At 51.1% G+C, this 10,800-nt stretch overlaps 1 protein-coding gene across 1 annotated transcript; it reads right to left on the bottom strand.

Annotated features, from left to right (window-relative positions):
* Positions 1–375: 375 nt before the first annotated feature.
* LOC308644848 (olfactory receptor 2G6-like) lies at positions 376–1,308 on the bottom strand (the record flags this gene model as incomplete). Its single annotated transcript, XM_081286543.1, has 1 exon — positions 376–1,308. The coding sequence occupies one exon, from the start codon at positions 1,306–1,308 to the stop codon at positions 376–378; it is 933 nt and encodes a 310-aa protein (XP_081142669.1).
* Positions 1,309–10,800: the final 9,492 nt, after the last annotated feature.

Genomic DNA, 10,800 nt, shown 5'->3' with positions numbered 1-10,800 from the left:
AAACAGTCACTGAGCTTTAGAGTTTGTACTTTCTGTTCTGAGCAACTGACCCACGTTCTTCAGTATCTGAGAGAGACCCAACACAGGTGTCTCTCTCTCTCTCTAGCAAGTGGCTAAGACTGTTACACAGAAGGAGCTCTCACGCAGCACAGTGCTTGGAGCGGGGTCGCGTTCTCATCTGGTTGCCTAACATTGGCAACCCCGTGATGAGGACACAGATCTGCAACGTGGGCCTCTCTCAGTCTGTCCTGCTCTGAAATTCAAACTAGCCTTGCTTTCTACCAAAGCCCAGGGTTGGGTCGTCGCCATTTCCAAGTCATCCTCTAGGGGAGCAACCGCGTCTCCTAAGTGTCACCTGGCAGTCACCAGGTCTCCTCAATCATAAGGTCTTCCCCAGAGTTTCCTCAGTGCCGTCTTCACCTCCTGGTTCCTCAGAGTGTAAATCAGAGGGTTGAGCACGGGCGTCACCACCGTGTAGAACAGGGAGACAAACTTGCCCTGGTCCTTGGATCGGCTCCGGGCCGGCTGCAGGTACATGAAGATGATGGTCCCGTAGAAGACAGTGACCACCAGCAGGTGGGAGGAGCAGGTCCCGAAGGCCTTCCGCCTGCCAGCAGCCGACCTGATCCTCAGCACGGCCTGGGCGATGTGGCCGTAGGACACCAGGATAAGCGACAGGGGCAGCACCAAGAACAGGACACTGGCCACAAAGAGCTCAGCCTCGTTGAAGGTGGTGTCCACACAGGCCAGCTTGATGAGCACGGGGACCTCACAGAAGAAGTGGTCCACGCGGCGATGCCCACAGAAGGGCAGCCGCAGGGTGAGGGTGGACTGTACCAGGGTGGTGGCCAGTCCGCTGAGCCACGCTGTGGCCACCAGGGAGTGACAGAGCCGAGGGTGCATGACAAGAGTGTAGTGTAGCGGGCGGCAGACGGCAACATAGCGATCGTAGGACATGACGGCCAGGAGGACACACTCGGTGGACCCCAGCGCCAGAGAGACGTACAGCTGAGCCACGCAGCCGCCGTAGGAGATGGACTTGTCTGAGCTCCCCAGGTGGACTAGGAGCTGAGGAAGGATACCAGTGGTGAAGCAGAGGTCCAGGAAGGACAGGTGGGAGAGGAAAAAGTACATGGGTGTGTGGAGCCTGGGGTCCAGAAGGGACACCAGGATGATGGCAGAGTTACCAAGAAGGGTCATGAGGTAAAGGAGCAGGACAACCCCAAAGAGGGCCTGCTCCAACCGAGGCTGGTCTGAGAACCCCAGCAGAAGGAACCCAGAGAGGAGGCTGTGGTTGGCGCCTCCCATTACTCTCGCTCCACCCACTCACGGAGAGAGGGCTCACGTCAGGCAGAGCCGCAGATCCCGTGCCAAGTCCTTGACAATTAAAAGTTACGTTCTGGGAACTAAGACTTTGGACACATGTGGCAGGCAGAGAGCACCAGAGTGGGAGACTCTTATTATGCCCCGAAGGTGGAACCTGGTCTGAGACCCACAGGTGTCCCACGTAGCTCAAGGATCACATGAAAGTCAGCATCACTTGAGAACGAGTTTGCCCCAGTTTTTAACAACATGGATTTTTTTAGTGTAAACATATTAGAATTTTATAGGAACTGTGGGAACTGCAAGCACTCTAGAAATCTGGTTATTCCCAAGGTACCAAAGGCACAGAGCAGCCGGCAGGTGTCCGGGAGATCCCCAAGCACGGTGGGAATGCAGCAGGGCTGCTCAGGACGAATCCAGGTGTGGTCACATGCTGCTCCCGAGGAGTCCAGAAGGAGGGCAGCCCAGCCTGAGAATGGAAATGGAGAGGGCACATGGTCAGAGCCAGAGGGAAAAGGAGCCAAATGTGGGGAGCAGCTACTGCACATACCGCATATGAAGGAGGATCACAAGTTTGAACCAGCCTTAGCAACTTAACAAGGCCCTAGACAAGTTAGTGAGAGTCTGTCTCAAAGTAAAAACTAAAAAAAAAAGGGCTGGGAATGTGACATACTGGCAAAGCATCCCTGGGTGCAATCCCCATTTACCAAAACAAAAAAGTAGGTAAGTGAAGACAGCATTCTCTGTTTTCTGTGCATCCAAGGTGTGCTGCCAAGAGGAGTGAAAGGTTTGCTATCGATGTCAGAGCATCTGAACACCAAGCCAGCAGAGCTAGGAGCTGCCAGGAACCTGAGGGGACACTCGCAGAGGACTCCCTGGGCGCCAAGCTGCCCTGGAGGACACGACTTACACACCTATCTGTCTCTACAGGGAGACAAGCAGGACTCGCTTTCCTGTGGTCACAGAGGAGGAGGCCTCAGAGTGGAGGCTGCCCGCCCAGGGAGGCTCTGAGGCAGAGTGGAGTTGGGGCCCAGGGCTGGCGTTCCAAAGCGCTCCATGCCACACAGTCCTCCTGGCTCCTGGTGAAGGGAAGAAGTGGGCGCTCGGTGGCCGGGGGACACACTCCTCGACCTCTCACGTCACCCTTGTGCTCTCATGTCACGCATGCTGCTCTGCTTCCCCTAAGCCATCTGTCCTGCTTTGAGCTGCAGCTCTGCGCTCCCGAGGCTGCATTGTTCCCGGGGTGCCCCATTATCTAACATCTGAACAGGGGCTTTGCTCATGGTGCAGTGGGTGCTCAGCGTCACCAGGCACCGCAGCAAGTCCTGATTCAGGGGGGAGCTTCTGGACCCTCTGCCTTGGAGGAAGAAGGGGAGGGAGGCTGAGTGGGAAGGCACAGAAAGGCCAGCCCCGGGCTTGATAAGGAGGACCGCAGTGGCACTGAGAAAGGGCGAGAGGGATACAGTGCCACCGTGGGAAGAGCAGCAGATCCTCCCTGCAGCTCTGGGGTCTGGGGATGTGGCCTCCTGCGGCCATTGAGAAGGCCTGCTCCAGGCTGTTTTCCAGAAGTGCGGCACGGAGGGCAGGGTGGGCTCAGGACCCAGGTCCATCCCCGATGGACCCTGGGCGTGGAGCTGAGCAGGTGCAATCCTTGAGCTCTCTGGCTATACACCTACGTGTTGCCATGGAAACACCTCCTAACTCGCCCTGAAATCTGCTGACATGTACATGAATTGTACCTAATACGCAAAGTCATACCTGCTGACAGGGAAGCTGGTGTTTTGACCCATGGACACTCTGTGTGTTTAAGTCCGATTAAACATAACTACCTCCTCAAACGTCTGTCACTTATTTATGGCGAGCATTCCAAACCATTCCTCCTGGGTTCCTAAATATCCGCTGCGTCTTTGCTCTCTGGGCACCTGTGGCAGCAGCTCACCAGAACTCACCCCTACCTCCCTGCAACCTGGTGGGCATTGACCAGCCTGCCCCACCCTCCCTGCTCCTACTGCCCCCAGTAGCCACCACCCTGACCTCATAACTTACCTATTATCATTGAATGTGCGGCTCACACGGGAAGCTGCTGCTTACCATAAAGGAGTCCTGTAGTCAGAAAACTGGGGATGTAAGGAGGCAGGTTCCAGCCAGCTCCCTCACCTCCACCAGCCCTGAGTAGGAAGGCACCCAGGAAACACAGCCCAGATGTCTCCTTCCAGACTCTGCAGTGGCTTCTCAATCTTGAAGTCATTCTGTCCATGAAAAATGCAACCCTGATGGCCCCTGTGCCCGAGGCACATCTGTGGCAAGTAGGGGGTTCCTCCTCTCCTGGTCCCGGGAGCAGCCCTGCTCCACTAGGGAGCTGGCACCCTGACTGAGGCATGGAGGCTTCACGCTCCAGAGAGCTCAGTGGCCCCTGGGTGCCCTGCCCCACCAGAAAATGCTCCCTAAGCACAGGACAGTCAGAGAGCCGTTTCAGTGGTCCCTGAGCTCCTGGTGTCCTCCTGGGCAGCCCTCTCCAGCCCCAAGAGCTCCAGCAGCAGCACCGCAACCCAGGGCCTCACTGAGCCCGGCCAGCCTCGTAGCCAGCCTCACAGCTTCCCCAGCAGACCCAGCCCCTTCAGGTCGCCTGCCGCAGGGGACTGGCTCCAGGACTCATCCCTCCTGCCGCCTGGACTCTGCTGAACCGGGGTTTTGGGCATTCACTTCTGCTGCTCTACATCCCTCACATTTCAATTCCCCTGGTACCAGGACAAACCTCCTGCTCTTCCTGTGCCAGACAGTCTTCTCACCCTCCTGTGTTCACACCTCGTTCCTAAGAGTCTTGCCCAGCTGTCCATCTGAAGCAAATCCCTCTGACCATACCTTTTATTTTAATTTCTAGCACATCTTCAGACCCGATGTCTCTCCAAATCCTGTGCATTAGAAACAGGCAGTACCTCTCCTGACCAGAACAAGGAGGCTCACACCAGTTACTGGGTGCCCAGGAAATGGCAGATATGGGAGGAGACCCTGTGAAATGAAGGCGAGAATGAAGGAGAGAGCCAAATGACGTCCACAGAAATTCACTGGAGTCAAATGAATGCAGCAACAAGAAACAAGGACAAGCCCAGGCCAACAGGAAATGGTCTTAAAGTAAAGACTCACATTCTCAAATGGACAGTCAGCAACCATGCATGCATAAAATAGACCAAGCACTCCCTCGGTATGGAAAGAGCTATTCTAAAAAGCTACTACCTAGGCAAAAAGGGCAAATGAAAGATTCAATCCAAGTGTCTACAGACTAGTGGAATAACCACCCTAAGAGGAGAAGAAATTCATAAAAATGGGAAAGATAAGAAAATTTAAAATCAGTGAATGTGGCCAAGAACATATAACCTGCAGGTGTTCCAACAGGCAACACATTTCATGCTCCTCTAGCAGAGCAAATCTCTTTGTTGTTATGGGGGCAGCCAGGTCAGCACAAGGCTCAACGAACTCAACCCAATAAAAGTTTCCTTCTCACCCCGTCCAGACCAAGCTTGTTAGGTAGTAGCTATCCATGAACCGGGAAACGCAAGTAAGGTCACAAGTGTCCTTTAAATCACTTTAGGGTCTTCTTTAAACTACTTCCAAAATAGATGAGAAAGCAAAGGGTGGTAGTTAGCAGAAGGTAGAAACAGGGGAGCTAATTGGAAATCATATCAAGAGAAAAGGATTAATGAGACTAACTCTTAACAGGGCCACTGAGGTTGATGGGAAGCTAGGAATAATGGCTACAAGCGTCTCCAGCTATGTGGGATTGAAGATTCCTTGAGTGGTGCAGGCACACTAAGGTAACTCTGACCAGCTGCTGACCCTAGTGCCCACTTTATCATGGGATTGACTTGTAGGTGAAGCCCCCCCTCCCCTAAATTGGATGGCCACCAAGTTCCAGAGAGGTACCAAGTAAGGTCAAAAACCACCACCCGACATGAAGGAGTTGAACTCCTGATTGGCAAAGAGTGCAGAAGGAGGTCCCCAGCTCTCCTAGTGAATTAGTAAAATTGGGGACAGCGTCGTCTCCCTTGATGTCCTCTGCCTGGAGATCTCTCTCTCTCTCTCTCTCTCTCTCTCTCTCTCTGTCTCTCTCTCTCTCTCTCCCTATCTCTCTCTCCCCTCCCCAGGCTTTCTCTCCAACCTCAATTTGCTTGTACTTCACTTTCACTTCTAATAAAGTTCTCTCGCATGACTTTTGGTGTCTGACTTTAAAGTTTATTTCATCAAACACAAGAACCTGTTTTCCTGCGACACCACGTGAGCAGGGGCAGAGGAACCCCTAGGTTAGTTTTCCCGCAGGATGGGCTTCAGCCAGAGCATTGAGCATTCAGGGAGGGGCATCCCTGAGCATGAAAGGACTTGAGGGCACCAGAGCTTGGTACAGAGGGACACGTGGCTGTGAGGGAGGCCAGGGAAGACCACACGGAGTCCAGCTTGTTGCTGCGTGTTGCCTCTCCATGCTGCGGCAGACCAAGCAAGCACCTCTGTGGACATCCCAGGGAGCCAGCGGTCCCCAGCTTCTTCACCCCAACCTGCTTGGCAGTTGTCACCTGGCAGGAGCGGAGAGCAGGGTCCACCCTGCCTCTGCAGCAGGCTGACAGGAGCAATGCTGCAATCGACCCATTCTGACCCACCTGGGGTGGTGACCACATGCTAAGACCTGGAGCGAGACCGGGAGCTACAGTCACTATCCCTGCACTTCAGCCATCACATGAAGGTCTTTAGCATCTCAGAGTCTATGATTTACCCACCCACTGTCACAGTCTAAATCAAGGACCACCATTTCTTGAGGGGACCAGAGAAATAACCCCCACCGGGCCTCTATTCACCCCTGTGTCCAGCATGCTCTGCACTCTCCATCACAGGGGACAGAGTGACAGCTGTGAACTGCCCACAGTCAGTCAGCACTCATACTTATTTTTCTTGAATGACAGACCACTTAATTGAAAAGCATGTATTTGTTATAAATGAGACATGAACAGCGGTTGCCTTCCCCTCGGGGAAACGCTTTGCAGGAGGCTTAAGGACTGGCTGTCACTGAGAGAAACTGGGTGACACTGGTCCAAAGGTCAAGCCCTCACCTGGGGCAGGCGAGCAGACACAGGAGACACCCACCCACTGTGTGCGTCTCTACAAAGTACAGACCTTCTTTTCCTCTAAAATAAGGAGAGAGTGAGGAAGTCACCTAGAGAAATAAGGAGGGTGCCTGGGTGGAAGGTCACTGGTGCATGGGGTCCCAAGGGAGCAGTTAGAACCCAGTTCAGAGGCTCCATCAGCCAGGACCCCAGGGAAAGGGAGCTAGCAAGGCAGACATGACGCTCTGGTCTTATTATTTAGCCAGACACTAGTGGTATTTTTCAGCATGCAGATTGGACTCCAGATGGGACCTGGCATGGCTGTGCAGGGAAGGAGCCATGCGCTCTGAACCTCAGCACTGGTTAGTCCCCCTCAGGTCCCCTCCTGATTGTTCCAATAACCCTCTCATTATGGAAAATGTCTTACCCGAGGGCTGAGGTAGGTCCAGACACTTGGTTTACGCTCAATAAAATAATGTGCTGGGAGGGGCCTGAAGCAGAGCAGCTGGCTGGAGAGGGGCCGCCCAGCTGGAGGCCTAAACCCTGACCACCTGCAGAGTTGCTCTCTGGGCTTTGCTGTCAAAGTGTAGTTCATGGACATAGAGACAGGTTTGAGGATAGAGAGATCTACCAAGAGCATTTCTACAGCTGGCCATCACTCACCTGTGCAGGCTCTGAGCACTGAATATGCAAGAGTTGAGGATGCAGAGGCTGGGGAGAGAGGGTGCGCAAGACGAGGACAGGGGGAAGGTGGCTAAGCTGCAGCTGGAGAAACTAGGAGTCCAGGGTGACTGTAGATGACAGTAGAACACCGGGCATCTCAAAAAGCTGGAAGAAAGGACTTCAAAAGCTTTTACCACAAAGAATCGGCAGGTGTTTGGGGAGACAGACAGGTAAGCTGGTCTAAACAAGACACATATGTAGGAAGCATCAACCCCCTCAGCATGTGCAATGCTTATGTTTTACCTATCAGCTAAAACAAAGTTAATTTAAAAAGAGAGACCAAGGGAGAGCCAGGGTTTACTGGTACAGAGGGCTGGTTGGAGGCCTCACAGCAAGGAGGTGGGCAGGCACTTAAGGCCCTTTGTTAAGGAAAGTTTGGGGGACTTCAGAAGAACAGAGGAAACAGTAAAGGGGTGGTGACACTTGCTGGAGTAGGTGTGGGGGTCTCCCTGCTTTCTGGCCACGACGCCCCCTCCAGGCATTTAGGGAGGTCTTCTCTGGATCTCCCCCTAGGAGCAGCCTGCCCTGGGGACGGAGTTGATGGCCCCTCCTTTCCCCAAATTTGCTGCTTTTCTTCAGGCAAAGAACTCTGAAAAGGCTTCTTTCTTCAGCTTAAAAGAATCTCCATATCAAACTCTGGGGTTCACGTGGTTCCCCACACGTCCAAAAGGAAGATGATATTCAACTGAACTAAGGCAAATTAAACTTCACCACACACTGAGATGGGTAAGGGAAAAATAATCTCCACCAGTATTACATGTAACTTTTAGCCAACAATTAAATAAGAAAATGCAGGGGATGTGCCTGCAATTCACCTCCGGGTGAGAGGACTATCCTTTAGAAGGTCTAGAGTTCCTGGGCACACTCATACACTGTCCTTGGAGAGACTGCTCAGCCTCCAATCACCAGTGCTCCTCCTATGTGCTGTCTCCTTGAACTTGGCTTACTCTGATCCCTGACAGTAATTATCTGCCAGCAGATGAATCTACACAATAATGGGCTCCAACCAAGCCTTGGGCGAGCAACTGCTTCTTATCCTCCAAATCCATGAACATGTGCATTCCCCGCCCCACCCCACAATCTGAAGCTCCTTTAGAGTTAGTTTCACCTTTAATTTCAAATCTGTGGTCTTTTGATCATACAGCTGTCATAAATATATCCCTCGTGTTTTTACAAGTGTTAGTATTTTTAGGGGCAACAGCTCTGTGGTAGAGTGCTTGCCTAGCTTGCCAAAAGGAAAGGAGGGCCAGCATTTTAAATGTTATTATTTGTTTTCGGTTAGCAACTTTAATCAGCAATTAAAATGGTATAGAATGTGTGCAATTCTAGAATACAGAATGTGTACAATTCTATATTAATGGACTTAAAACCCAAATAAGATTGAGGTGAGCCCCAGGGCAACAATGAAACCAGAATCCTCAGCCACACATCTGCTCCAGCTGAAGGCAAGCTGGCGCTGGCTCTGGGCAAAGAGGGTCCAGGGGAAGAGCTGTGACCTCTGCAGCGCTGCTGCCACCAGATGGATGTGGGGACATGGGTCCAGAGGGAGCAATCAGAGTGACTCAGGAGCTGGTGGGAGACAAGTCAATCAGCAGGAGGTCTCCAGAAGACTTCTTATTTTTACTTATTCACTCACTTCTTACAGTACTGGTTTAGGCAAGAGCTCTATCACTGAGCTACAACCCAGCCCCCCCCCCCAGGTCTTTAGATTAGAACAAACAGCAGAGCACCTTTTTGTGTTGATTGACAAAGGTGTGGGAGAAGGCCTGGAGCAGTTTCCCTGAGGCACAAGAGAGGTGTTGAGGGTAGTGGGGAAGGCAGGTGATGGGAAACATCCTGAAGCAGGCAGGAACAGGGTGAGTTGCAGGTGCTGGCAGGCAGCAGATGGAGTGGTGGGCATGCCTGCGGGTCCTCCTCACCACCAGAATGTTCCTTAAAAATGCATGATGCTGCCAGGCGTGGTGACACACACCTGTAATCCCAGTGGTGCCAGAGGCTGAGGCAAGAGGATCGCTGGTTCAAAGCCAGCCTCTGCAATGGGCGAGGCACTAAGCAACTCAGTGAGACCCTGTCTCTAAATAAAATGCAAAATAGGGCTGGGGATGTCCTCTGTGGTCTTGAGTGACTCTGAGTTCAATCCCCACTACCCACCCCAAAAAAGGGAGGGGTCTCATGAACATGGAAGGGAGACCAGTGATGAAGGGGACCCTGGGAAAGGGGGAGGGAGGAGGGATGGGAAAGGAGACCAAATTGACCCAGTTGTGCCTGGTGCATTTGTGACTACATCATAGTGAGTTTCCCTTTTGTGGATAATAGAGTGCACCAATTAAAAATAAATTGACAGAAGGAAGACCGACAGAGCGAGGGGAAGAAAGGAGGTAGTGCGGGGACTGAAATGGAGCACATTATGTCATGCACTTGTGAATCCATCAAAAGGAACCCCACAAGTAGGTAAAAATTAAAAAGCAATATGTTATAAAGTAATTAACAATAATCCAAATGTCTAACAGTCTTTCATCAAACCCTGGTTAGTGTGGGGAAAGAAAATTAAACAGCACTAATCATTTTAATTTTCAAAATATGATTTTTAATTTCTAAATGATGATAATTCTGAACTAATTATTATAGTTACAATTTTTTAAAAATTCTGAACTGATAGCAAGTCCACATTACTTCTCAAATACTGGATACTTAAAAGGTTAAAGAAAATGGTTTATGAAGGAAAAGACAGAAGAAAGACAAACAAAGACACCTTAAATTTAAAAAGTTAAAATAAAGGTAAAAAATAAGATAAAGAATTTAAGGGTAGGCACACAATGAGTGCTCATGAACCTGAGATCAGTAAGTACATCGCCTCCCACAGGGTGGATGTTTAATCCACAGAGGAATGTCATGGAGGAGCTTGAAAACACCTGCATTCAAGAAGCAGACACAGGAATGAACTAGAGGGAAAAGAACTGAACTAGAAAAATTTAACACAATTTCAATTTAAAAACACCAAATTGGCAAAATAGGGCAGCTTTTGTTGATTTAAAGATCAAATTGACAACCATGTATTGATACACTGAAATTTCAGGTCACTAGCAAGCATCACTTATGTAAATCAAAAAATGTTAGGATTGATTGCACAAAATTGAAATGTACTCTTAAGAAGAACTGGATTGACGTAGGGGATCAGCAGAGCATGTCTCTTCAACATCAGTATTTTAAGCTGAGTGCCATGGGAGGGAGCTGGTGCAGGAAGGGCCTCTGTGTCCCCTTTGCCTGGGGCAGGACACGGCCCCAGCTGTGAGGGTCCTCTTGCCCCAACCACTAAGGACACCTTCCCCCTGGAGGTGGCACAGGAGGAATCTATAGAAGGAGCTGCTTATCTGCCAGCTATTTGCCTTCCCACAGCCTGCTGTTCCTGGAGACCTGAAGTCTTCTCCCTTTTCCTTGTCACTTTAACGATTCACTAGTCTTATTGAAGGTGCCACGGACACTGGAGGTCTGGGTTGCCTGTTTGAGGATTACTGATCCCCTGATCTCTTCCGTGGATTATAAAACTCAGTGTAATGAACTCCATTTGTTTCCCTCGCGTGAATCTAGATGTCTGCTGTAATGGGGTTTTGCAGCAGGGGAGAGAGACTGGGCTCAAATCCAGAGGAGCAGGGTGGTCAGTGTG

Source organism: Spermophilus citellus (genome assembly GCF_964194105.1).
Source record: "Spermophilus citellus genome assembly, chromosome: 1".
NCBI classification, from domain to species: Eukaryota; Metazoa; Chordata; class Mammalia; order Rodentia; family Sciuridae; genus Spermophilus; species Spermophilus citellus.
The sequence above is the reverse complement of the archived record's forward strand: the minus strand, read 5'-3'. Positions and strand labels throughout refer to the sequence as shown.